Source organism: Triplophysa dalaica, chromosome 8 (genome assembly GCF_015846415.1).
Source record: "Triplophysa dalaica isolate WHDGS20190420 chromosome 8, ASM1584641v1, whole genome shotgun sequence".
Lineage (NCBI taxonomy): Eukaryota > Metazoa > Chordata > Actinopteri > Cypriniformes > Nemacheilidae > Triplophysa > Triplophysa dalaica.
The window spans coordinates 2,823,138-2,849,297 of NC_079549.1; the positions used below are offsets into that span (position 1 = coordinate 2,823,138).

Genomic DNA, 26,160 nt, shown 5'->3' on the forward strand with positions numbered 1-26,160 from the left:
TAGTGGGCAGTTGTGTTGTATAGGGACAGGTTAAATACCTGCCTTAGATCGGCCTCAGCAGAACATATGATGAACTGGTACAGCAGTAGGTGTATACAGCAGTATTGCTCAGAACGGATGTATGCATTCCTCAGGCTGTAATAGAAAAACAGAAATGCGGTGAAGCAGACATGAATTTTTTTGTTCGGTGTGTAGTCCTCCCCCTTCTCCCCCATAACCCTGTGACCAATGAGCGCACTCCCAGCCTGTGATGTTAGGATCCATGCCAGCTCGTTCAGTGCAGACAGGGAAAACACTCGGAGCGGATCAGAGCGAGGACAGCCGGTCTGGAGATACTCAGCAGCGCGTCCAGCTGCACTCCTGTGAATGACAGACGTGCAGCAGACCATCTTCAACACTGCAGTCTGGGTGAGTTTGCTCGAGGTTCGTCTTCACGTTCATGCGCAAATAGTTTGTAAATCATAATATCTATAATTTAGACTTTATGTAGGTTATCTGTTTGATATGTGAGTCACACATCGAAAGTTATTCTAATTGAAGATGGAGAACTTATTCTGAACTCTCATCTCACGAATCATACACACTATACACCAAATGTATCAATGTTTGACTATTGCCTAGTGCTATTGTTTTAAATGGTAAAAAAAGCATGTCATACTTTTAAGAAAAAAATCTCAAGCTTTTTACAAAAAAGATTAAAATGATAAAATACAGATACTGTATACTGTTCAAAATGAAGACTAAAGGTCTTGTGACATTTTATGGTTATCCAAAATAACTATAATATAGTTACTATGATGAATTACACCTGTGTATTTTAGGGGAACTGACTTAATACATCCAATAAATACATTTATAATCTATTTCAAGTTCTAACCATTGTAAAGTTCTAGAATCATTTGTTTGTAGATGCGACTTGCTTTGTTATTTTTTCTGATATAACAGTATTTGTGACTTAAAGGGATACTTTAGTATTTAAATTCTGTCATTAATTATTCTTCTTCGTGTTGTTCCAAAGCTGTATAAACATATTTGTTCTGATGAACAGGGAGAAAGATATTTGGAAGAATGCTTATAACCACACATATTTTGCCCCCCATTGACACCCAAGGTAGAAAAAAATACAATGGTAGTTAAAAGTGCCCCGGAACTGTTTGGTGTCCTACATTCTTCAAAATATCTTTTTTTGTGTGTTCAACAGAACAAAACAACTATAAAATAATTTTTCCTACTTTGGCAGTCAATGGGGGGTGAGATCTGTTAAGATATAAACATTCTTCCAAATATCTTTCTCTGTTTTCATTAAAACAAACAAATGTATACACATTTGGAACAACTTGAAAGTGAGTAATGGATGACAGAATCTTCATTTTGGGGTGAACTGTCCCTTTAAGTGTTCAAATAATAATTTACAAGTTTAAAGAAAGTTTTATTTTTAATGAAATACAAGGATGCTACATTTGTTTTACTCCACGCTATGATCCCAATCACAGTAAAGTGACACTTTTCCGGTCTCTTTGATCCAAAGGCTGTGGTCTCATTCCCTGAACAGGAAAAGTGTCTCCATTGACTGCATTTTATAAATGCCCATGAGGATAAAGGATATTAGAGGGTGGTGTGATAAGGTTCTTTCATCCTCACTGTAAAAAAAGCATCGTTTTTTAACAAATTTTTCATGTATTTGTAAAAAAGCGGTCATAAAATGTAATTTTACATTATTTCTAGTGCACCAGCTGCCAGGAAAATTTTAGTTGTTTTCACAGGATTATTTGTTGCTGTTTATTTTTGAAAATATTATAAAAAAGGTCAAATTACAGACAAAGACCAGAAAATGTCTGTTTATAGGAAAATAATGTAAATGTAAATAATTCTTTATTGGTTCTTTGCAGAACAATGGGTTAAGCAACTTGCTTTTGACAGTATAGGGCTTGATGTTTACAGTGGTTTGGATGGAAGTTTTTGATGTTTCATTATACTGTAGATCGTTCAGATTAGTGTTTAATACATTTATTTCTGGGTTCTTTAAACATCAGCACATGGCTTTCTAAATAAGGTATTTCAAGAATTTAAAGGTCCTCCTACGACTTGAGTCTGTAAAAGCTTGTTTCGGTTCCAGCCGAAGGCTTTATAGGAGTGTAAATCAGTTTAATCTTTTTTATGACTGGTTTGATCACAGTTTTAGGGGAGGTTACTCCCCCTTCCTGTTTCCACCCTCCACATGTGTTAGATTCAGTGTTTCAATGCTCATATCCAGGTTAGACGCTTTTGTTTTTTCTAGTTTTGTGTTTTTAGAGGTGGTATGACCAGTGGACAGTGGTTTGCTCTTTGGTGTCTTATCAGTGTTTGTTCAGAATCCCGTGAGTGGATGAAAGAACACAATTGCTCCCCTCTTGTTACATGCGCACTAATCTATACAAAGTGTTTATGCAGCTGGTTGAAATTACGTTTAACAAGACGCCTGACCGGCAGAGTGTGTTTTCTGACAGGATTAAGTATTTTGAGCTTAATTGCGTTTAGTTACCTGAGGCAAAACCCCACACTATACTGTACGCCATGTATATTGTTAAGCTAAGCTTATCTTTTGTGTATTAAGATGAGTTAACACAGGCAGTTTCTGCCAATCTAATATTAATCTTGAGTACCTAAACAGTAGTATTGCATACGTGGTATCTTTGAAGAGTATTTAGTTTGATCAAATTTATAAAAGAGAGACACAGCTGTACGATTATTTCCAGAAAAATACGAGCTGCTGAAGGCAGGGAGGGGGACGTAACTACTCACAAACACACAACACATCGTCGCATTATCCCTTTGTGTTGTTTACATTTGTTTACATTATGCAAGTTCACGCCAACAAAACCCACACAAATGACTTAGTTTGACTTACCGTGTGCAGTTCATGTCCGGCATCTTTTAACACTGGGACAGTGCCATTTATCAGTTTCAAGCGATCTCCAAATCCAGAGTTATATCCGCCGTTTATATAACATCCATCACTGAAATGCAATGAAACACAGCTAAACTTCCGTCACCCGAGTGAAGTGGCATTGATGGACGTGCTCTTTCTCTCTCGCCAGCGTGTGGGCATGGTCTTTCGCTCAGTGGATTAGAGTGAATGTGCTTTTCAGATAGAATGGCCAATAGGAGGAATAGGATCCCTGTTACGAAACAGGGATCCAGACTTATAAAAAACATTCTGAAAAAAGTTGGATTGCTGGGGGAGTGTATCGAACAAAGAAATGGTACGTCATGCATCAAACTCGATTTTTAGGAAGTTGACAATGTTAAGCACCTTTAACAGTGTAAAGTCAGAATGCATGAAATAGCATGTTACCCCGTCTTTAAGGACAAATTAGTGTGTGAAAATAGAGCATTTTAAGTTCACCATCAAGTGCATTATAGTGGGAATTAAGATTTTTAGCAAAATGTACATGCTTTGAGTATTGTTTTGCACTTGCCTTGACCCAGTATTTGTTTTTACGCCTATCATTTTAATCTGTAACCATGTGTGTATCTAATCTTGTATTACACTCATGAATGTTAAACTAAGTGGTTTCATGACCAAGAAAAGCATTTCCGTATCTTCTGTATTTTTCGTACAGGAACAGCGTGTGTTTGTGTTCCCTCATTCTTTCATGGTGACATCATCCTGCCGAGGTCTTTAACCTGAGGTGCACATGAGTACACCTGTCTTTGAATAGTTTTCCTTATATGAACGCAGCTCTTGGAGGTAAATGACCAGTCGAGCATGTAAACACCATAATAAAATAGATTTAGAGTAGGTTCATACACTTTTTGGGTTGAAAAGACCAGCCTGGAGTGCATGTCATGGAAAACATCTTAGTTTGTATAACTATATGTGATAATGTGGCATTTTGAACACTTAAACTGTAATTGTAATAAAGATTTTTCGCGTATAATGTCCAAATATGGAATTTTACTGTTTTTTATAGAGTTTATATCCTAAACGACTTGCATAGCATTATACTATACATTTGATTCTGAGTAAGTGCTATCCCTGCGATCGAACCCATGACCTTGGCATTGCAAATGCCACCCTCTAACAACTGAACTACAGGATTTTTCACATATTTTTGAAATACGGTAAAGAACTGACCAATCAGAAAAACGACTGTAAATTTACAAATCAAAACATGAAAAAACTTTCCTTTTTCTGGAAAAAAAATATTTTACAGTATATTTCTGGTTCCCCAGTAAAAATCTGATTTTTTTCTAACTGGATTTTTACACAATCTATTTTCGAAGTACGGTAAATTACAGGAAAATTCTAGAAAAAGACTGCAAATGTACAAGAAAAACATGAAGAACATTTTACGCTACAGTTGGGTGCCTCAGCTGCCTCAATTTGTTTTTGTGGGATTTGAAGGGTCATGTTGTACATTAAGGAATGTTGGTGCATATTTAAAATGTAAAACAATTGTTATTAAACTTTTGAAAGAGAGTGAGAGAGTAGAGAGCAATAGGTTAAGGTCTTTCTGTCCTTTTGGCAGCATTTTTTGTGGTGCCATTAGCTTTTTCAGGACATAACAGTTCTCTGGCTCCAGAGTGAATAGTCAAAGAGCCAGCTTACAGGTGATAGCTGCATGTGAAAGAGTGAAAAAGTTCAGTACCCCGAAAGTTACATCATGTATCTCAACCAACTGCCATTGAGATGAAGGAACCCAAATGGGCAGCTCTCTCCAGGACCTCATTGCTAGAGACACAACACTAAAGCCACAATTCATCATCAATAGACACACCTGTGCAACCAGGAACCAGGTGAACGCTGAATTCAGATAAAGTCATCAGCACTTAACTGCACAAATGTGTAACTGGTGGGCTAACATTTATTTACCCGCCTTTCAGCCAGGACTGAATGTTAAAATATTCAATACAGCATTCAAAGAGATTTCTAGTCTTTAGATTTTCAGGGTTTATGAAACACCCTCCGGAAAGTTTGTCCTCATAGTGCAGATAATATCGTTCATTTGTGTTTGCTGAATCAGGTCATTATTGACACTGAGCCATTTTAAACAGCACAGCTGTACTATGTAGAGTTAATCTGATAACGCTCTTTTTATGCAATCTATGCTCCAACATACATACAGAAACAAAAACATGCCTGACTGCAGTCGTGCTGCTAGCACATTATTATTTCAAAAGAAAGGCATGTTTACAATATGCACATGCAAATCAACCTCCCCTTATTTGGCGTTTTATTTTCCAGTGTGTTGTTTGCCTGAGTGGGAGTTCATATTATGTTTTGTCACCATCAAATGTAATAGCAGCTTATTTTGCCGTAGATCTGCACCTACAGTTGAAAGAAAAAGTATGTGAACCCTTTGGGCTTACTTGGATTTCTTCCTAAATTGGTCATAAAATGTGTTCTGATCTTCATCTAAGTCACAACAATAGAGAAACACAGTCTGCTTAAACTAATACCGCACAAACATTATACGTTTTCATGTTTTTATTGAACACAACATGTAAACATTCATAGTGCAGGGTGGAGAAAGTATGTGAAACCCTAGGCTAATGACTTCACCAAGAGCTAATTGGAGCCAAGAGTCAGCCAACCTGTGGTCACCAGTTTTGAGTTTGCTGTTCTGAAGAAGCGTTGTCTGATGTGAACCATGCCTCGCACAAAAGAGCTCTCAGAAGACCTACGATCAAGAATTATTGACTTACATTAAGCTGGAAAGGGCTACAAAAGTATATCTAAAAGCCTTGATGTCCATGTGTCCACGGTAAGATAGATTGTCTACAAATGGAGAAAGTTCAGCACTGTTGCTACACTCCCTAGGCGTGGTCGTCCTGTAAAGATGACTGCAAGAGCACAGCGCAGAATGCTCAATGAGGTGAAGAAGAATCCTAGAGTGTCAGCTAAACACTTACAGAAATCTCTGGCACATGCTAACATTTTTGTTGACAAATCTACAATAAGGAAAACATTGAACAAGAATGGACTTCATGGGAGGACACCACGGAGGAAGCCACTGCTGTCCAAAAAAAACATTGCAGCACGTTTGAACTTTGCAAAAGAGCACCTGGATGTTCTACAGCACTACTGGCAAAACATTCTGTGGACAGATGAAACCAAAATTGAGTTGTTTGGAAAGAACACACAACGCTATGTGTGGAGAACAAAAGGCACAGCACACCAACATCAAAACCTCATCCCAACTGTGAAATATGGTGGAGGGGGCATCATGGTTTGGGGCTGCTTTGCTGCCTCAGGCCCTGGACGGATTACTGTCATCGATGGAAAAATGAATTCCAAAGTTTATCAAGACATTTTGCAGGAAAACTTAAGACCATCTGTCTGCCAACTGAAGCTTAACAGAGGATGGACGATGCAACAGGACAACGACCCAAAGCATAGAAGTAAATCAACAACAGAATGGCTTCAACAGAAGAAAATACGCCTTCTGGAGTGGCCCAGTCAGAGTCCTGACCTCAACCCGATTGAGACGCTGTGGCATGACCTCAAGAGAGCGATTCACACCAGACATCCCAAGAGTATTGCTGAACTGAAACACTTTTGTAAAGAGGAATGGTCCAATACTTCTCCTGACCGTTGTACAGGTCTGATCTGCAAGTATAGGAAACGTTTGGTTGAGGTTATTGCTGCCAAAGGAGCGTCAACCAGTTATTAAACCCAAAGGTTCACATACTTTTTCCACCCTGCACTATGAATGTTTACATGTTGTGTTCAATAAAAACATGAAAACGTATAATGTTTGTGCGGTATTAGTTTAAGCAGACTGTGTTTCTCTATTGTTGTGACTTAGATGAAGATCAGAACACATTTTATGACCAATTTATGAAGAAATCCAAGTAAGCCCAAAGGGTTCACATACTTTTTCTTTCAACTGTACACTCTTTCAAAGAGATGCACATTATGTTGCAGGTTATGACATACAAAATGTGCTAAAATAAATACTGTAATTCACCCCAAAATGTACCAATGGGGAAGCAATAAACAAAGACACTACAAAGAACTACAAACATGGATGACAGGAAACTGGACATAACCAAAACCAACTAAAAGTCCACATATAGCATGGGCCACAAGCTGGATTGTGACAACAATTTGTAAAACAAAATACACTGATCTCTGTTCTTCACATCATCTGTTTTGCAGGAGTTTTAATGCATGTTCTTGTAGTTTGTTTTTAATGAACTAGCAATGCACAGCAGGACATCTAAACATGTGGATCTCTGCACCATTTCCCTAATTTATGGGTTTGTCATGCTGCTAGAATGATTGACTTTAATAAATTCACAGCTCATGTAACTAATGTCAAGTCTGTCATAAAATGCAGTTTTAAACGTACAAAAAAAGTGGCATCTGAAGCACCAGTAATATGAAAATTCATTAAATTTACTGTAATTTGACGGTTTGACTAAATGTAAAAAATATGCTTAAACAAAATCCGGTAAAATAATTAGCGAGAAATTCTGCGAGCTCATGTAACAAATGTCAAGTCTGTTATACAAATACTGTTTCTAACGTACACTGTTAAAAGAAAAAAAATCCTGAAGAAACAAAAACAACACTTTCTGGCAGCTGGGGTGCCAGAAATATTCTATAAAATACATTTTTGTAAAACGAGGTTTCCCCTGGTTTCAGTACATTTACGGTATTGTTCTGTAATTTGACGGTTTGACAAAATAAAAAAATTGACTTTTAAAGAAATCCTTTAAAAAAAATTGTTTACGAGCTCAAGTTTGTGATATAAATACAGTTTTAACGTACACTGTAAAAAAAATCTGAAATTACAACAAAAATGAAATATTCAGTTAAATAATTGTTTTTCTCTGTTTTCAGTAAATTTTCCTTGTTGTTCTGTCTTTAGATGGTTTGACAAAATAAAAAAATAGACTTTTAAAGAAATCCTTTAAAAAAAGTTTTTTGCGAGCTCAAGTTTGTGATATAAATACAGTTTCTAACGTTAACATACACTGTAAAAAAAAATGTATCTGAAATTACAATGAAATATACAAAATGAAATATTCAGTAAAATAAAAATTAAGTTATCTCTGTTTTCAGTAAATTTTCCTTGTTGTTCTGTATTTAGACGGTTTGACCAAATATAAAAAAAATATAAAAAATTCTGTAAATCAATTCAATAGGTCAATACATCTCATTTATAATCAAACTTTCAAAAGCTATGGCCACTATGGCTCAATTCACATTTCACATCTAAAACTGGGCGAAAAATGTGAGCCGCCCCGCTTTCTCTCTTCAAATGACTCGTTGTGCACGCGGCAATCCGGAAACTTGAACTTCCGACGTGTCTAGGAAAAATGTGTGCGGTGCACTGCATGCACGTCTCAAACACGTCACCCTCTATTTGCGCGTGCCTCCCTGCGTGTCTACATTTAAAATAACGAATATGTACGTGGAAAAGACGCAAAATATGAATCGCCCTTATGCAGCCGAGCCAACCAATAACGTAAGGGAAACCTTTGAATTATGCAGTAACTGTGTTCAAAGCTTCAACCTGGCTCATAAAAGTGAATCATTAATATAACTACAATGCTGAATTTACAGGAAGGAAAAATCACTTTGAACTAGTCGAAGAGTTCTGCGGTTGAGTTCACAGTATCAGTCAACCACGAATAGCAAACAACACAGGCCCATGTGCTGTGGCAAGGGGCGGAAAAGCGTCTGCAGTCGGCATGGGAGGAGAAATGGAAAGAAGCGCCCATCGAACATCCAGCTGTATTTACCCATCCAGTCCGACTGCATGCCTCGCATGCATCACATTTGAGCTCTTTAATCAAAGTTATAAACCATCCTCACGGCAGACCCAGATGAGAGAATGACTAACGCATGGTGAGGATTGATTCAGCCTCTCTTGACCCCTCGCGGCAGGAGAATTGGTTGTTTTCAAGTGCTGTAATTTAATGGGTTTGCACTTGCGTGTGTGTGAAGTATTCAAGTACACATGTCCGTATGTAGGTTTCCATATGGCTACATTTTGACCCAAAGGTCAAAGGAAGCATATTTCAGCCAAGATCTTATTGCTCTCTGCTAATAAATCAGGTAAAGTTCTTGATAGTGAAGGAATCTTTGACCTTCTTTGAAAGGGTGTATTTTTTATGGATGCCTTTAAAGGTATAGAATATGGCAGCGCGTACTGTGTACTACTTAAAAGACTCCTTCTGAAACAAAAGGTATTTTCCATCTTTGACATTTCCCTGCAGTTTTTAGCATTTGCATAGCTGCGTATTTCATTTTGCATCATAAATGTGTACAAAAATCGAATAACAAATCTTTTCATTCATTACTTGCTATGTTAATATATTGTAAATAATATATTTTTTTGATAAAAAATCAGTGATTTCATCTAACTAAGGGTATCATTTAAAGACGGTGTCTTGTGATCTTCAGGTTTTTTATGAAGGACACAGCTCCACTGGAGTCCTAAAACATGGACATATATGGTGCTAAACTGTGGGTGAATGTCAAGGATTTTAAAAACGATTTAAACATCATCCCCTGAAGCAGATAATAATCTGACGAGTAATGAAAACTTAAATATGTGTTAGACCTGACTTTGGAATGTCTGTCTATTAAAATTAATCTCACAATAATTTTTGGTGAAGAATGCAAGTACACTATATGGAGAAAGGTTTTGGATATATACGCCGCTTCGATGCTTTAGTCATTTCCGTAAGCTTAAATCTTAATTCTGCAGTATGTAATGAAATTCAAGAGAACTGTGTGCTTCAAATTTTTTTATTAAAGTTTGGGCAGGTTCCTTTTCTCTTTCAGCATGACACTGCCCTTGTGCACAAAGCACGGTTCAACAAGAAATCATTGATTCAGTCTGGTGAGCTTGACAGGTTTGCATAAAGCCAAGACCCAAACCAAGCTGAACACCTTTGAGCCAAACCCATCAATGATTTGTACACAGGAGTACAGTCATTTCAAGTCCCAATACTTGTGTCCATATAGTGTATCTCTAAATAGCTTGGAAGTAGGCGAGGATATGTTGAACAATGCTGAACATCATAAGACCAAACTGGAAAAAAGTTTCATTACACCTACTTGTCAGAGAAAGTCATTATGACCTAACAGTGTTTTTTTTTAGGTTCTTATAGTGTAAAGTTGAATGTAATATAATTATGACCGTTAGCGGGTGACAGAGTAAACACTGTCAGAGACAGAGACAGAGAAAGACCCCTGCCCATAATTTACAATCTTTCACCCATGAGTACCATGTCAATTGTTGAGCTCTGATCATTAAAACACTGCAAATCACATTCTGCAAATGATTTAAAGGGATCATAGGGCGTGAATATGTGTATTTCTGTGTCTTTGGTGTGTTATAAATTGTCCATGCATGAATTAGATACAAAAAAATGCTAAAATTTAAAGATGTATTCTATCTAAAAGCGAATACTCACCCAGACCTGTCATGTAACCACACCCCCACAAATCTACGTCAGTTCGTGGTATGATTTGACTAAGACCGCCCAAATGTATACGCAAGTAAGGTGGGCGTTCCTGTCAGTATAACTGAAGAGGAACCTGATGTTCCAAATATGGTAAGAAGCGTTAGATTTCCATCACATGCTTGCAGTATTCGACCAATCACTACGGACTGGTTAACCCGCCAATCATAGCAAACTTCGCTTTTCAGAGCGATGAGTTTTTGTCAAAAATCTGCACGTTTCAGAGAGGCGGGGCAAAGAGGAGATACAAACATGCACGATATGTTGAAAATACAGTGTTTTTTTAACCTTAAATCGTGTATACACATTGTAATACATCTAAAACAGACGATAATATTCGTTGTAGCCGTGTCATATGACCTCTTTAAATGTCCCGTCTAGGTTTGATTGAATAATAACATGGAAAAAGGACCACCCGGAGGGGAATGTTCTTTGTTCGTTTGAATTTCCTGTTTAATGTTTGTCATGGCTTTTATTTGAAGTATTGTTGTCTTGCATCTTGTTTTGTGTTTGTTTTCATTGGCTCTGTCTATGCTGTGAATCCCTATATTGTGAGCATGAATTCAATGTAGGGCTGATCCGCGAAACATTGGGACACTGAGGAATCTACGTAAAAAACATTTACGTCTAGTTTGATAAATTCCATTTCACCTGCGTTGTTTTGGAGTAAAATGAATATGTAACCTTTTTAATAGGTTGAGTGAAATTGACAAGTAACTCCATTGTTCTCAATGATTTATCTGTTCTTGTGTTTGCAGAGTGATGGGTGATGTTCAGTTTGCCACTGGCTCTCATGTCTCGAAGACGAGTCTTACTCTGGGACAAGGTCTCTCCAGCAGAGAACCCCCTGTTTTTACTCTCCCGCCGCGTAATACCCGAGTCAGCCAGGGACGTATCGCACGCCTCGAAGGCAAGGTGAGCAAGATTGTCAATATTTTTTTAATCCTTTGAGACACAATGAAATACTGTAACATTTGATTCTTAAAATGCCCTTTTGTTCTTTGGATGAGAACTTTGAGATTACAGAAATATGCAGAATTCCTCTCATGTCTTCAGCTGATTGCATCAAGAAATATGATGCAAGATCCTTTTTTGTTAAACTTGACACTGTATAATAACTTGTCTAGTGAACATTCATAAAGCACATTTTTATGTTCTGAGGACAGAAGTCATGGATTTTGACACTTCCTTGTGGTTTTTAGACTGCCACCATTAACCAAACACAGTGGAACTAATGCCACTTGTCATTGTATCGGTGAGTGTGTGCTGTCCGAGGCCAAAGAGAAGAATTATGAATCATGAAAGAGGGACCCAAGTCAAGTGACCAGGAAATCACAATAGCTCCCATAAGCCCTATTTGCACGGGAGTAGTTTTAGGTGCACTAAAAAATCTGTAAAAATAGGGAACAATATATTGTATTAATATGAAGACATTTTCCGTGTATTTCCGTAATGCACTGCATAAAATATCATTTTAGCATTAAACGGTAACAGTGTGGGGACCTCTAGTCATTTGTAATAATTGCAGCGGTTGTCTGTGATCTTAATCCCGTGCGAATCGGCATCTCTGTGATTTGGCAGGATCGCGATTCGGACAGAGGAAGATCCCCGAACGCGGGTCTCAAATGGTGACAGATAGGTCATATCATAGTACACCATACAAACTAGACGCAACGCCTTGCCATCATATCCTTCGTCAATTTGAGTAAAATCACAGGCTTCACTTACAGTATCCCGTGCTAATGCGACACATGAAATACAGATGAGGGGACGTCATTTCTAAATCACACGAGGTCCACGGGTAATCCCGTGCGAAAAGGGCTGTATTTACATCATTAGAAGGGATAGAATTTTTTTGTTTAACAAGCAAATTTAACTACAAATACTGTTTTAAGGGATGTCACAGGTGCCAGACTAACACCGGACAGGGGAGGTTTGATTTCTCTGCTGTTTCGTGTAAAGAAACAAATGTTAACCATGAAGATGTTTTATTTCTGATCACTCAGTGCTACCTTTAGTACTTTATTATGACACACGTTTTTTATGGGGGAATAATTCAGATCGCTCCTCAAGCTTAAGTATTCCAGCAGACACAGGAAGCCCTGAACACAGGTACAGCTGCTGAGACTGGACTGCATTTTTAATGGCTGTCGGTGGAAAGTCTGACAGGATCTCTTCCATCTTCCTATATTAGCACTTTGGCCTATTTCACATCCATTTTTTAATTCTGAACATAGACGATGTCTGGTATTGCTCTCATCTGACATTGCTATTCCGAAGTCACCTAAAAACAACACACAGGATTTAGATTTATTTTTATGGTTTTTATGTTACAACACACTGTAAAAAGTAGTAGAGTCAACTCAAAATAGTAAGTCATCTTATCAAAAACACGTTTTTGAGTTAAATTATGTTTTATTAAGAAAGTGTGGGAGGAGCACCTGCAAATAACTAACCCGGCTGGCTTTCCATGAACAATCTCACAAATCAGATAACTAACCAGGTGGTTTGCTAGAACCGATCTCAACGATCATCCTTTTAGCTCGGGAGACAAATAGACATTCTCTACATTTTTGTCATTCCACCACCAGACAGTTTTTGCCACCCGAGTCTGGGCACATACGGGCCCTCTACCCGGACAAGGGGCGGGCTCTGAGCTCCCTGTGACATCATGCCAAATACGCATACTTTATTAGTCCCTTATTATGCGTACTCATTATCTGCAAGGTGAACTCATCGAACAGAGATTGAAGTCCACCCAACTTGAAAAGGTTTACATCATTAGTTGTCACAACATAGTCAAGTTTACCTAATGATCAAAAGGACAGTATATTTTTGAGTGGATGAACATAAATAGAGAATATAGATTAGTTATATAAATATAAACAAATGTATTTGTCGCACAATTGTATGTTTTCCGCCTCAAACAGACCAAAACTTTGATCAAATAACTGCTTTAAGAGTTTTTGTTGAGTGTATATAAAGCAGTATTTTTTTAATTTCTGCTTCCCCTCAAGAAGAGGCACCGATTGCTTCTGATATTTACCACTTAAGCACTTACATCTCAACATTGAACACACAAATCTCAACCATGGTAACAATCAAAAGCCATCGTTCAATAAAACAACTCAACAGATAAATAGCAGTAACAACAATATTAAAGCATAAATTTAGCCAGCAAGAACTTAAACACTACTCTTTGAAAGAAAAACAAATGAGAAACACAGAATTGAACATGCTGCAAGGCATCTTGGGAACTTTAAAACTCTTGCAATATTGTTTGTTCACATGGTTTTGCATGCATTTTGGCCAAGAACTTGAGAATCTAAGTGCAGTCAACAAAATAATCTTTGTTTTTAATCTTTAGACTAATTTTGTTTCGTATATGCAAAACAATCGTTTGACTCCTTCAACTTAAAATTCTATGTCCAAGTAACTTACTTGTCTTTGTAGGGAGAACATTTTCAAGTTGGATTTTTTTACTGTGCTATTGCACCTGAATACTAAGTTTGTCGATTTTGCGTTCTTATGCTTGCTGTTCTTCTGATCAGTGTCATGAAAGTCAGAAGCAAAATGAGCACAAACAGGGATTAAAATAACTTTGTCATGTGACTCCAGGCTTCCTGTTGCACTTGGCTTGTATTTATTGAGGCTTGTCAAATCAATACTGAGGCACATGAGACGTTTTCTAGTAATTTAGAAATGAAAGATGGGAGCTGGAAAACACACGTGTAGCAATTTAAAATGCTGGTGATTAACTAAAAGCCACGGACGTCAGCAATGACTGACAAGAAAACACAGGGCTGTACAGCAAAGGCAAGATAATGAGAATAAAATAAGGGACAAGTGAAAGTAATGGATTACCATGGAAACAAATAAATGACAGAAGACAAGCGGTGATCAAGAACTTAATTAAACAGGGCACAACAGTAATAAAGAGTGTCATCGGAAGAAAGACTCTCAAATCACATGTGATATAGAGAAAAAGCTTGTGATTTCTGTTCTCACACAATAAGCTAGTTCTACGAAGCCACCATAATACATTTTGGATCAGGGAGGGTGGGCAGGATTATTTCCGGTCGTGTTACACTGTATGGGAAAATAAGGATTTTTTGCCTGCAAATATGAGCGTTTTAGAAACTGATACATCAGGGATATGAAAACTCAAATCAGTAATTTAGTATCATTTCATTTAGTATCCATCCATCCATCCATCCATTTTCTACCGCTTATCCGAATTACCTCGGGTCACGGGGAGCCTGCGCCTATCTCAGGAGTCATCGGGCATCAAGGCAGGATACACCTGGATGGAGTGCCAACCCATCGCAGGGCACACACACTCACTCATTCACTCAAGCACTCACACCCTACGGACAATTTTTCCAGAGATGCCAATCAACCTACCATGCATGTCTTTGGACCAGGGGAGGAAACCGGAGTACCCGGAGGAAACCCCCGAGGCACGGGGAGAACATGCAAACTCCACACACACGGAGTCGGAAGCGGGAATCGAACCCCCAACCCTGGAGGTATGAGGCGAATGTGCTAACCACTAAGCCACCGTGCCCCCCGGGTTCATTTAGTATTATTTATCATATTTTTTTACAGTTTGACACCCATCACAAAAAGTAGCCTACTTCAAGAGGAAAGAGAATTACTTTAATGAAAGGTCAAGAGTCCAACTAAAGTGAACTTGTCAAAGACAAGTCCGAGTGCAGATACCAACGAGTCCAAAACAAAACTTCTCGAGCCCGGACTCAAGTACTAGAGCACTGCTATGACCACACAGTAACATTATGCGTTTCAAGCAGGAATAAGCTGGTTGGCCAAATAGGGCCTTGAGAGACTTGTTCAGTTCCCTTAATTAATGAAATACTGTGCGTATAGTCGTGGGAAATGGTGTGTTCGGCAGTTAAGGATGCGCCACGAGTATAGTTTTATAGCACTTATATGTTAAAGCCGCAACGCATAGCATCATGGGAAACGATATATCCAAGGTCGTGGGTTCGATCCCAGGGGATTGCAAATAGTCAGAAACAAATTTATAGTACAATGCAATGTAAATCGCATTAGATAAAAGCGTTTTTCAAATGCATAAATGTAAACACACACACACACATGCTTATGTTCCATTTATGAGGGAGTATGAAACTAGAGTTTCGGTGCAGAGAAGTTTCTCTGGTTCTATGAGATGAGGGTGTCAGAATTGTACATTGTGCACTTTGCAGGTAATGGGCTAATTATAAAAATCACATGGTCGGACTTTTGAGTTTTTTCATATAGTCTTGTTCACTTTGTATTTTTTTCTGGCATAACTTCCAACAAGTCATGCAGACAAAAAATGTGTACAATACAGTGTGCATCAGATGACTGTTGCTGATCCATAAGCATGTTGTCTGAGACTATCAGTTTCTCTATACAGAGAGGAAAAGACAACAAAGTTCAAACTACAGTCTTAAAAATAAAGGTGCTTAAAAAGTTATTCACAGCGTTGCCATAGAAGAACACTAAGTTGGTTACACTAAGAACCATCTCTTGCATACTTTTTTATAATCTGAAGAACCATTTTCAACACAAAGAACCTTTTGCTAGACAGAAAGGTTCTTTGGATGTTGAAGTTTCTTTATAGAACCATTTAGACAAAAAGTGTTCTTCTATGCCATCAAATAACTTTTTGAAGCACCTTTATTTTTAAGGGTGTTCTACAAAAACACAACAGTAAGAGTGTAAAGGCTTGTCCACTCCGGGACGATAATCGCACTCGCTTATCAGCAGCGTTTTTCGAGACATTTTTGAACGTTCATACCCAAGCGATTTTCACTGGCGATGAGCCGAGTAATCGTGAATATTCCATCCCCGACACGAAAAACAGAAATACCTCGGCACACAAGGTGGCGCTGAGCAACTTTATGCTTCTGACACTCGCTTGTCACAATGAAGAAGAATTCTTCCTTCCTCTTCATCAAATCTTCAGCAGCTCCAGGCACGTGAACAAAGACACCAATCTCATTGGTTGGCCAGTTTTTTACGCAACGAGTCAAACAAAAAAAAATACAAGCACGAGGCGTTTAAAAAAAGTATGCTTTTATGCCTAGCGTTTCGCGCGGCGGTGTGCACACTCACATTGGCGCCCTTTGTATAGTTACGAGGCGTTAAACGTCAACGATAAATGCACGCAATTATCGTCCAGGTGTGGATAAGCCTCTAAATAATACACTAGATATGACCGAAAAACACTGAGAGAAAATATGAGTTTGGCTTGTGTTTTAAACTTTGGAACTCCTTTTGAGACCCAGTTCCCATCTGAGCAGCAGTCTAGTCAGGAAAAAGATTAGCCAATAAAACATCAGATAGTCCTCTCACAGGTACAGAACAGCACATGTTTACGGTACAGAGCTACAGTAGCATCCATATATCATGATACAGCCCTCTTGAACTTTAGTTTAGGAATGTGAAAATAACTGTTTCTATTCCACCTGGAAGATGGCACAGCATTTTTAAGCATTTTACTTTATACAGTAAATTGATTCAAACGGTATGAAGTCATTAGGTCAAACAAAGCATGTTCTAAAACACAGCTGCCATATTAAGGAAAGGATTTTCCAGCAGGGCTAGTTAAAACTGTGCATGTACATTTACACGGCTTGTTGGAATGCTTGATTCTGATTGGCCAGTCACGCCATTCTCAGGTTTGTTATTCCCAGATAACAACCTCTCAAAAATAATAACACACGGTAACCCGGATAAGTCATTTTGACAGGTTTTTTGACAAATTCAATATAAATACAGTTGAAAGAAAAAGTATGTGAACCCTTTGGGCTTACTTGGATTTCTTCATCAATTGGTCATAAAATGTGTTCTGATCTTCATCTAAGTCACAACAATAGAGAAACACAGTCTGCTTAAACTAATACCGCACAAACATTATACGTTTTCATGTTTTTATTGAACACAACATGTAAACATTCATAGTGCAGGGTGGAGAAAGTATGTGAAACCCTAGGCTAATGACTTCACCAAGAGCTAATTGGAGCCAAGAGTCAGCCAACCTGTGGTCACCAGTTTTGAGTTTGCTGTTCTGAAGAAGCGTTGTCTGATGTGAACCATGCCTCGCACAAAAGAGCTCTCAGAAGACCTACGATCAAGAATTATTGACTTACATTAAGCTGGAAAGGGCTACAAAAGTATATCTAAAAGCCTTGATGTCCATGTGTCCACGGTAAGATAGATTGTCTACAAATGGAGAAAGTTCAGCACTGTTGCTACACTCCCTAGGCGTGGTCGTCCTGTAAAGATGACTGCAAGAGCACAGCGCAGAATGCTCAATGAGGTGAAGAAGAATCCTAGAGTGTCAGCTAAACACTTACAGAAATCTCTGGCACATGCTAACATTTTTGTTGACAAATCTACAATAAGGAAAACATTGAACAAGAATGGACTTCATGGGAGGACACCACGGAGGAAGCCACTGCTGTCCAAAAAAAACATTGCAGCACGTTTGAACTTTGCAAAAGAGCACCTGGATGTTCTACAGCACTACTGGCAAAACATTCTGTGGACAGATGAAACCAAAATTGAGTTGTTTGGAAAGAACACACAACGCTATGTGTGGAGAACAAAAGGCACAGCACACCAACATCAAAACCTCATCCCAACTGTGAAATATGGTGGAGGGGGCATCATGGTTTGGGGCTGCTTTGCTGCCTCAGGCCCTGGACGGATTACTGTCATCGATGGAAAAATGAATTCCAAAGTTTATCAAGACATTTTGCAGGAAAACTTAAGACCATCTGTCCGCCAACTGAAGCTTAACAGAGGATGGACGATGCAACAGGACAACGACCCAAAGCATTACCTCAAGAGAGCGATTCACATCAAGAATATTGCTGAACTGAAACACTTTTGTAAAGAGGAATGGTCCAAAATTTCTCCTGACCGTTGTGCAGGTCTGATCTGCAACTACAGGAAACGTTTGGTTGAGGTTATTGCTGCCAAAGGAGGGTCAACCAGTTATTAAACCCAAAGGTTCACATACTTTTTCCACCCTGCACTATGAATGTTTACATGTTGTGTTCAATAAAAACATGAAAACGTATAATGTTTGTGCGGTATTAGTTTAAGCAGACTGTGTTTCTCTATTGTTGTGACTTAGATGAAGATCAGAACACATTTTATGACCAATTTATGAAGAAATCCAAGTAAGCCCTAAGGGTTCACATACTTTTTCTTTCAACTGTATGTCTTTTAATAACATACATGACATTATATTTACAAATGATTCAACCAAATTGCCTGTTCGTGACATTTAAATGTCATTTCTTACCTTAAAACTGAAAGTAACAGCTTTTTCTTGTGGAAGGTCTGCATTCGGTAAAAATTAGCTAAGAAAGTATTTCGAATTCACATTTTATGTCCAGTTTTTTCTCATGCGGCAAGTAGCCGTGTAATAAGCGGGATAATGTACAAGCAGCCGGCTGTTATCGTGAAATAAGCCCCTTCAGTGTGATACTAGACCCTCCGCTTTGCGTAGTTAAATTTAGCAGATGCTGTACATTGCGGCGCAGAGCAGTGATATATGGAAGTGGCGTTCTAACGTATTGTAATGTTATTTCGTTAACTTATGTTAACTTATGAAGATTTCATTTAAAATAAGGTAGAACAGCTCTTCTATATATCACTGCTGTGTGCACCAATGTACAGCATCTGCTAAATTTAACTATTTTAAAATTTTTCCATGCTTTCAGTCTTCCCAACTGGAAACTGCCTAGGGTTCTGACCGTGAAACACGGAAGTCACGCATGCTAGAGCCCATTAAATATATATAGAGCAAAATCCTTTTCTTACCAGGCTGTAAACATGTTTTATCTGCTCTAAAGTTGGGCATTTTAACATGGGGTCTCAATGAAATTCTGCTCTGTTTTGGAGTCAGTCTCTAGTGGCCAGTCAATGAATTGCAGTTTAAATCACCCCAGTTTTGTTTATAGCAGAGAGATGGAAGATTGCCCCTCGGTCAAAACACTAACCTTATGAATTAATAATAGAAATGGTTATGTTTTTCTTAGAAAACAGTGGTAATTGCATCGCTTTTTTGTTAGAGCGATGAAAGGTTTGGAGACTTTAAAAATCTGACAGGAGTGAAGCTTATTGAAGACAGATGTGGAAACTGATACTTCCACATACTCCCGGCTTAACCTTTTATTTTTTTCTCTGTCTGTTCATTTCTCTCACTTTCTCTATTCTTGAGGATTACAAATCCTCAAGTCACAGCCTTGGCTTTTTCTTCAGTACGTCAGTTCTTGCGAAGATGAGAAGGCTGATTCAAAAAGTAGGCATGCTTTTAAACCAGCATCGTTCATGAACAAGGCAATCCTAGAATTTACTGTGCCAAACCTGAAAAAATGAATCCAAGTTAGAGAAAGACGAAGATATTACATCGTGTCAACATCGGACGCGACAGGTGCGATGCTTCCGGTAAAAAATAGTAACTTAAATTGGATTCTACTGCGTTTCTAATGTCTTTTGTCCGTTGTAGACACTGTGTTAGTCTTTAACTTGGTAGAAGACATCAAAGCAGCTGAGTATGTCTGTTGATGTTGGAATGAAGCCAAAGTGGTTGACTCATTTCAGGCCAATCTTTAGGTATAATACCAAGAAAGAAGTTGTGCAAAAAAGAGGTGCGGAAAAATGTCATTTATGTAAGTAGGCAACAACTTAAATCACTAAGAATGCACCGAATGCAAACGTCTGCAAAGCACTATTAACCAAAGAAAAACGTGTACTGCACACATAGCCTGTGACTGTTCAAATATGCAAATATCATAGTGTCTGCCGTTTACAAATACGTGTTTTATTTTGCACATGAGCATTACACACAATAGGGGTATATACTCTGTTGGAGTTCAGCATGTGTTAATGTGATCAGTGTGTGTGTAAATGAGTTCTGGGAGTTCTTGGACCGACTGTACTGCAGTTTTTCAGGTGTTTGACCTCGCCAGGTTTTAACACCAAATGTAAAGCCAGGAAAAAGTGATAACAGGAGAGAAAAAGAGAGAGAATCATCAGGATGAGCCTTTTAAACCACAGCCTGATGTTTTGGCCCACTAGCCAGAGGAATGTGAATGGTGTATTGTGTAGACGTTGACCTGTAGGGTGCTCTCACTTTTAAAGTCATTTTTATAAACACAAAAAGCACTGTAAATCTAACTAGATGTTTTTCCAGTGCCTTTTCACTCTTGATTTGTAAACATCAAACTAATTTAAGATTCATTATTTGTAGGAGGCAACACAATGAGAATCAATCCCCAATATTGACTCCATGTCAGCCCAGAGAAACTTAATACATAACATCAGTTTCAAATACACCCTTGCCATGGAAGAACCATTTTTTGTTCCACAAAGAACCATTCAGTCAAAGGTTCTTTAAACAATCCTCTATTTTTATTATCATGAAGAACCTTTTTAAAGGTTCTATGGCATCAAAGAACATTTTGAAGCACCTATTTAAAGAGTGTATTCAGAAAAATCATTAATTCAGACTCAAGAATTGACTAAGACTGGTGTAAAGTGGTTATCGTTATGTTACATTACAAACAAGTAATTGCCATTACGTATTATCAAACTATATTACAGTCACAGTCCAAAAGAATTGTAAACATGGCAAAGCCTCAAAAAGCATCTTCCCAGATGGTCATGTTCTGCATGGTATCTAGGTTTGGCTTCTACATTAAGACCTCTTCGGAGACGCCTCCCATCATGTCTGATGTTCAATGGAATGAGTTCTGGGCAGCAGTTAAAAGGCCTCATTAAAAGATGAGGAGAATGGACTTTGAATACTGCCAATCGTGTCTAGTGAAAGACGATATTGATTAGAAAAGTCTGCGCATGTGGTTTTGTTTGTTTATGTATATTTTAGGTTTTATCGATTACGTTTTTTAGGATTCCATTTTAAATGCACAAATGCACTTTGTTTAACTGTCAGTGTTTGTGAAGGCACGCATCATCATTAAAATAATGTATCACAATGCCTAGTATTATGGCGCTTGCGTACAGATCCATGAAGAAATTGATTATTAAATATAATCAATTTTGCTTTTTTGAGAATGTAAAAAATGTTGGAGCTTTGAGCCCTACTTGAGCGATTTGTATAATGTTGGAGAAAAAAGTAAAAAGCAGAGTTTTTCTGCCAACAAAAACTGTGTTTTTCCTGTCCTTAGCTTTGGTTGAGCGTACTGCTGGATTTTTGAGGCAGAGCTTCTGACCACAAGTCTCAGAGTAAAAGCTTCAAACTGAGAGAGAGAATCTGAGAAAAAATCAGCAGCTGACATTGAGGAAATACCAGAGCTGCTGATGTTATTTAACAGAGAATGTAGAGGAAATATTGCTGTTTTTGGGCAAATCTCTACTAAAGCGAACCTGTCCCCATGAGGTAATGCTTGACTGAGAGCAAGAGAGGCCAGTCTGACAGACTCAAAGGAACCATTCCTTTATGGTAAAGCTTGTTTTTCTACTCTTTCTAAACTTTCTTGGAACTTTTGGAAGGCCATCTGGATTTAATCTGTTGTCTACTAGCCATCGAGCCATAAACATTTGTATATTTAATCTGAAATCTGTGTCAGCTTGCTTGCAGCGGTTATTGGTTTCCTCTGATTATTTAAAGTTAATCTATGAAACGTGATCATGCGTTGCTTAGTTTTCAAATGGAGAAAATATTGTGTCTCTTGATTTTACTGTGGTGCTCTCTTCCATTGTGTACACAATTTGAGTTTGACAACACAGCGAAAGAGAAGTTGAAGAGTGAAGAAAGGGATCCATACAGTGTCCTAGTTAGATGTGGTTGGTAGAACAAGAAGAAAACAGATCAAGAGAGATCACTGAAGTGAACAGGAGACATTTCACAAAAACTACAGCATCATTGCTTTCAGCATAATGTCTGGATGGATGCTATACAAAAGGAATACACATTGTCCTGGGAATAATGCATTGTAAGTGCATTATGAGAAATCTTTGTACTAAAGTATTAAAATGTGTGCACTATTTGTACAGACATGAGATGCCTCAAGTCATGCATTTTGTTTGGATGTGATATATGTTGAAATGAATTAAAACAATCATCATCATTTTCTTCTTGTAACAATTGTACATTGTTCTAACATGCTTTGTCAATCACATAATCTGATTAGTCTGAATAATCAGGTTTTTTAGAGACGGATGGAATTTTAATTTGAACATGCACTCTTAAAAATAAAGATGTTTCACGATTCCCTAGAAGAACCTTTTTTTTTGTCTGAATAGTTCCATAAAGAACCTTTAACATCCAAAAGCCAAAGAAAAAAAAAGGTTCTTTGTGGTGAAACAAGTTTCTTTAGATTATAAAAAGGTAAGAAAGGGATGGTTCTTTAAAGAACCTTTGACTGAATGTATATTATAATCCAAAAATTCTCTTAGAGCTCATTGAGTTCAACTTCAACCATGTAGCGTCGTGAGTTTTTGACAGAACCCTTTGTGTATTTGACAAAATTTAACCTTTTAGCTAGTGTAAAACTAGGATTTATAAGAATAAATATAGAGAGCTGTTGGTATAAAATTTCTGTTGTTCATAAGGAAATAAGTGAGATAAGTCATTTTCTTCTCATAGGCAAAGTAATGTTGATGATAAGTCACTGAGTAACTTATAATGAACGCTTTTCGCGTTCCTGTTCACTGAGTTTTAGTCATGTCCACAATGTTGCACCAAACTTTGGTGAATGTGTTTGGTTATCTGTATAGTAAATTCTACATGTCTTCATGTGATATCTGTCAGGTGCGTGGTCATCCAGAGCCCCAGGTGTGCTGGTTTCGAAATGGGAAGCTGTTGATCTCTAGCGATCGCTACTCCATGGAACAAAGTGCACGTGGAACCTTCAGTTTACTGGTTCGGGAGGTTCAGAATGATGATGGTGGACGTTACACTTGCGAAGCGGTCAATGACGCTGGAAACTGCCAGGTTACCGTGGAGATCATTGTTGAAGGTACAGCATCAGACCTTGAGTGGGTGATCAGAGGCAATGTTAAGATGATGGAATAATCGATAGATTGCACAACAATAGATAGATCCATTCAACTACATGGACCTTTGGCTGTATCCTCATCTACATTTATTGTAGGAATAATAGCTACAGTGAATAATAAGTAGATCACATGCCGTTTTGCTTACATTTGGAGCAGAGAATATACATTTGACATAAACAATGTACATTTTAATTTATTATTAATATATTCCTGCTGTTTAAGTCTTCACAGTCTGAGAACAGATATGGACTAATAAATGTTTAATAAACTTCCTCCGCCATCACAAAACACAAACATATGGAGGCGTGCAAGTATTTCTAGCATAACTAGCATAACACAGCCTGTTTATGGTCGAAAGAAAGACTTTGCTTTTTATGTTTCTAATGAGTTTGCTGTGTTTATAAAGGCTGTGTGTACTTTATATCTATGTATTTGAAACCGTATGCATAATTATTTCCATTCCCCACAGGAAACACAGGAAAGAAATACAATCTTCCCTCCTCCAGTAGAATAGGGTAAGAAACATGCTGGGCAATCCTAGTCAGTTTTTTGGCAAGTAACTCTGAAAAAGTCATTAATTACTAGTTACTTATTCAAAAGTGTAAATAAATTACTGTACAAATTACACTCTCCAAATAGTATTTAATCACTCATTACTCATTACTTTCTATGTCCTATATCATCTTGATTAGTTAAAAAGGGGTGTCCGATTTCTCATAGCCGTTGTTGAAGTTCAAATCCCCAAAACAAACACACCCCTACCCCCATCTTTCGCTTTCGTCAGTGCTGGGCTTGGCTAATGTCTGTCCTGTGCACCTTACTGCTGATTGGCTACAAGTTTGTTTTGGTACTCGGCCCAACTCAGTTCTCTAAAACGTAATTTGGAAATCGGTTACAACTACAACTTGGAAATAATTAAAACTATATAAAGTAGTTTTATTAACTGACCAAAGTATTATAAATGTGAGAATTATACATTAAAGCACGGATTTTAAAGTTATACTTAGAATTTTTATGTCAATTCCACTATTGCACACACATATATATTACACACAGTATTTAGTTTAATTACATAGCAAGTAACTATAATTAAATTACAGACAAAATAAAAGTAATCCCTTACTAAGTAATTAAGTCACAGTAACTTATTACTTAGTAACTAACTAGTTACACCCAGCACTGGTCCTATTACACACCAAATAAAATATTCTTACTTTGTATCTTGAAAACGGTATATGAATGTAACATGACAGGTAAAGAAAAGTGCTGTTGTTGAAAACATCAACATTCGCTCTCCAATAAAAGCTTATGAATGAATTAAATTTTATTTATATTCTATCTTTTCTTTCCTCAGTGGCTCAATGGGTGTTCCCGCAGTAGAAAACAGACCCAGTATCTGGGGTGAAAGCCCCCCAAAGTTTGTGACTAAACCTTCACGTGTGTATCTCAAAATTGGACAGAGTGGCAAGTTCTCAGTCAAGATCACAGGACGGCCACAGCCACTGGTGCAGTGGTACAAGGTGAGCGATGCTTCCTAGAAAGCAAATCATTTCTAGTTAGAGAGGAAGGTAGTTGTGCAAACAAAGCCCCCAAAAAATCAGACCAAGACCAAATGAATTTATATTTTATTGTGCTACATATTCCATTACATTTCCTTATTTTCCTGTTTTTTCGTAGACCCTATTTTACTTATGTCTCTGTTCTACTGATGTCATGGGTTTCTGTAAAGCTACTAAGCAACAATGCAAACCTGTGAAAAGCTCTATAGAAATGAATTTCAATTGCATTGAACTGAACATTAAAAGGATCATGAGAACACAAGACAGGAATATTAAAAATGCATGACCCCTTTCGGTGTCCTTGTAGAACAGGTTCCGCGTAAACAGCGTGAATTTGTGTTGTCTGTGTTTCCCATGTCAGGGTGAAGAGAAGATCCAGATGTCAGATCACTATAACACGTTTGAGCGCTCAGGAATGCATTTCCTGGAGATCTGTCAAGTGTGCTCGGATGATGCCGCCATCTACACCTGCCTGGTGTCCAACAGCGCTGGCAAAGCCTCTGCAACCGCTGAACTTATCGTTCAAGGTAACAGAATCTCATTTCTTTCAGGATTACTACAACAGCATTTACTGTAAGTGATCAACACAAAATGATCCGGTTTAGCCCAATAGCTTAGAGCTTTAAGTCATTCATTCTAAATTCACAGTGTTTTTTTCTGATATGTTTTCTTTTGTTGTTCTGTTGTAGGTACAGACACTGAGGCAGCCATGTAAGGAAATTCTTTCTATTATTGCCATTTTTGAATTATTAAGTATGCAGTTTATGAGCGTTAGTGAGAGACATGAAATTTGAAAGTAACTGGTTAATAAACATGGATGATGATTTGTCACAGCACTTAAAAACCTCCTTTCTGTTATACATTTATAAAAGATGATGCACCCATGCCAAAAGGTATAAATGATAAAAAAGTATATGAAGTAGTAATAACTTCAAGGGGGCCCCACAAGGGGGCCCCAGTTGACTTCCAAGGGGGCCTCAAGATGACCAATATTTTCAAATAAGACAAAATTAACCTTGAAATAAAATAAACCTATTTTACATCTTTATATCTTATTACTTGGCCATTTTTCCAGTTAATATTAAGC

At 37.8% G+C, this 26,160-nt stretch overlaps 1 protein-coding gene across 1 annotated transcript in view; it reads left to right on the forward strand.

The window, feature by feature from the left end:
• Window positions 1-287: 287 nt before the first annotated feature.
• The window catches only part of mylka (myosin, light chain kinase a), a 63,056-nt gene continuing 37,183 nt past the window's right edge, over window positions 288-26,160 (forward strand). The window contains exons 1-7 of the mRNA XM_056755924.1: window positions 288-408; window positions 11,226-11,382; window positions 23,267-23,474; window positions 23,984-24,029; window positions 24,869-25,034; window positions 25,435-25,600; window positions 25,763-25,784. Of these exons, the coding sequence (XP_056611902.1) occupies window positions 11,230-11,382; window positions 23,267-23,474; window positions 23,984-24,029; window positions 24,869-25,034; window positions 25,435-25,600; window positions 25,763-25,784 (761 nt within the window). The 5' untranslated portion in view covers window positions 288-408; window positions 11,226-11,229. The remainder of the gene's footprint in view (window positions 409-11,225; window positions 11,383-23,266; window positions 23,475-23,983; window positions 24,030-24,868; window positions 25,035-25,434; window positions 25,601-25,762; window positions 25,785-26,160) is intronic.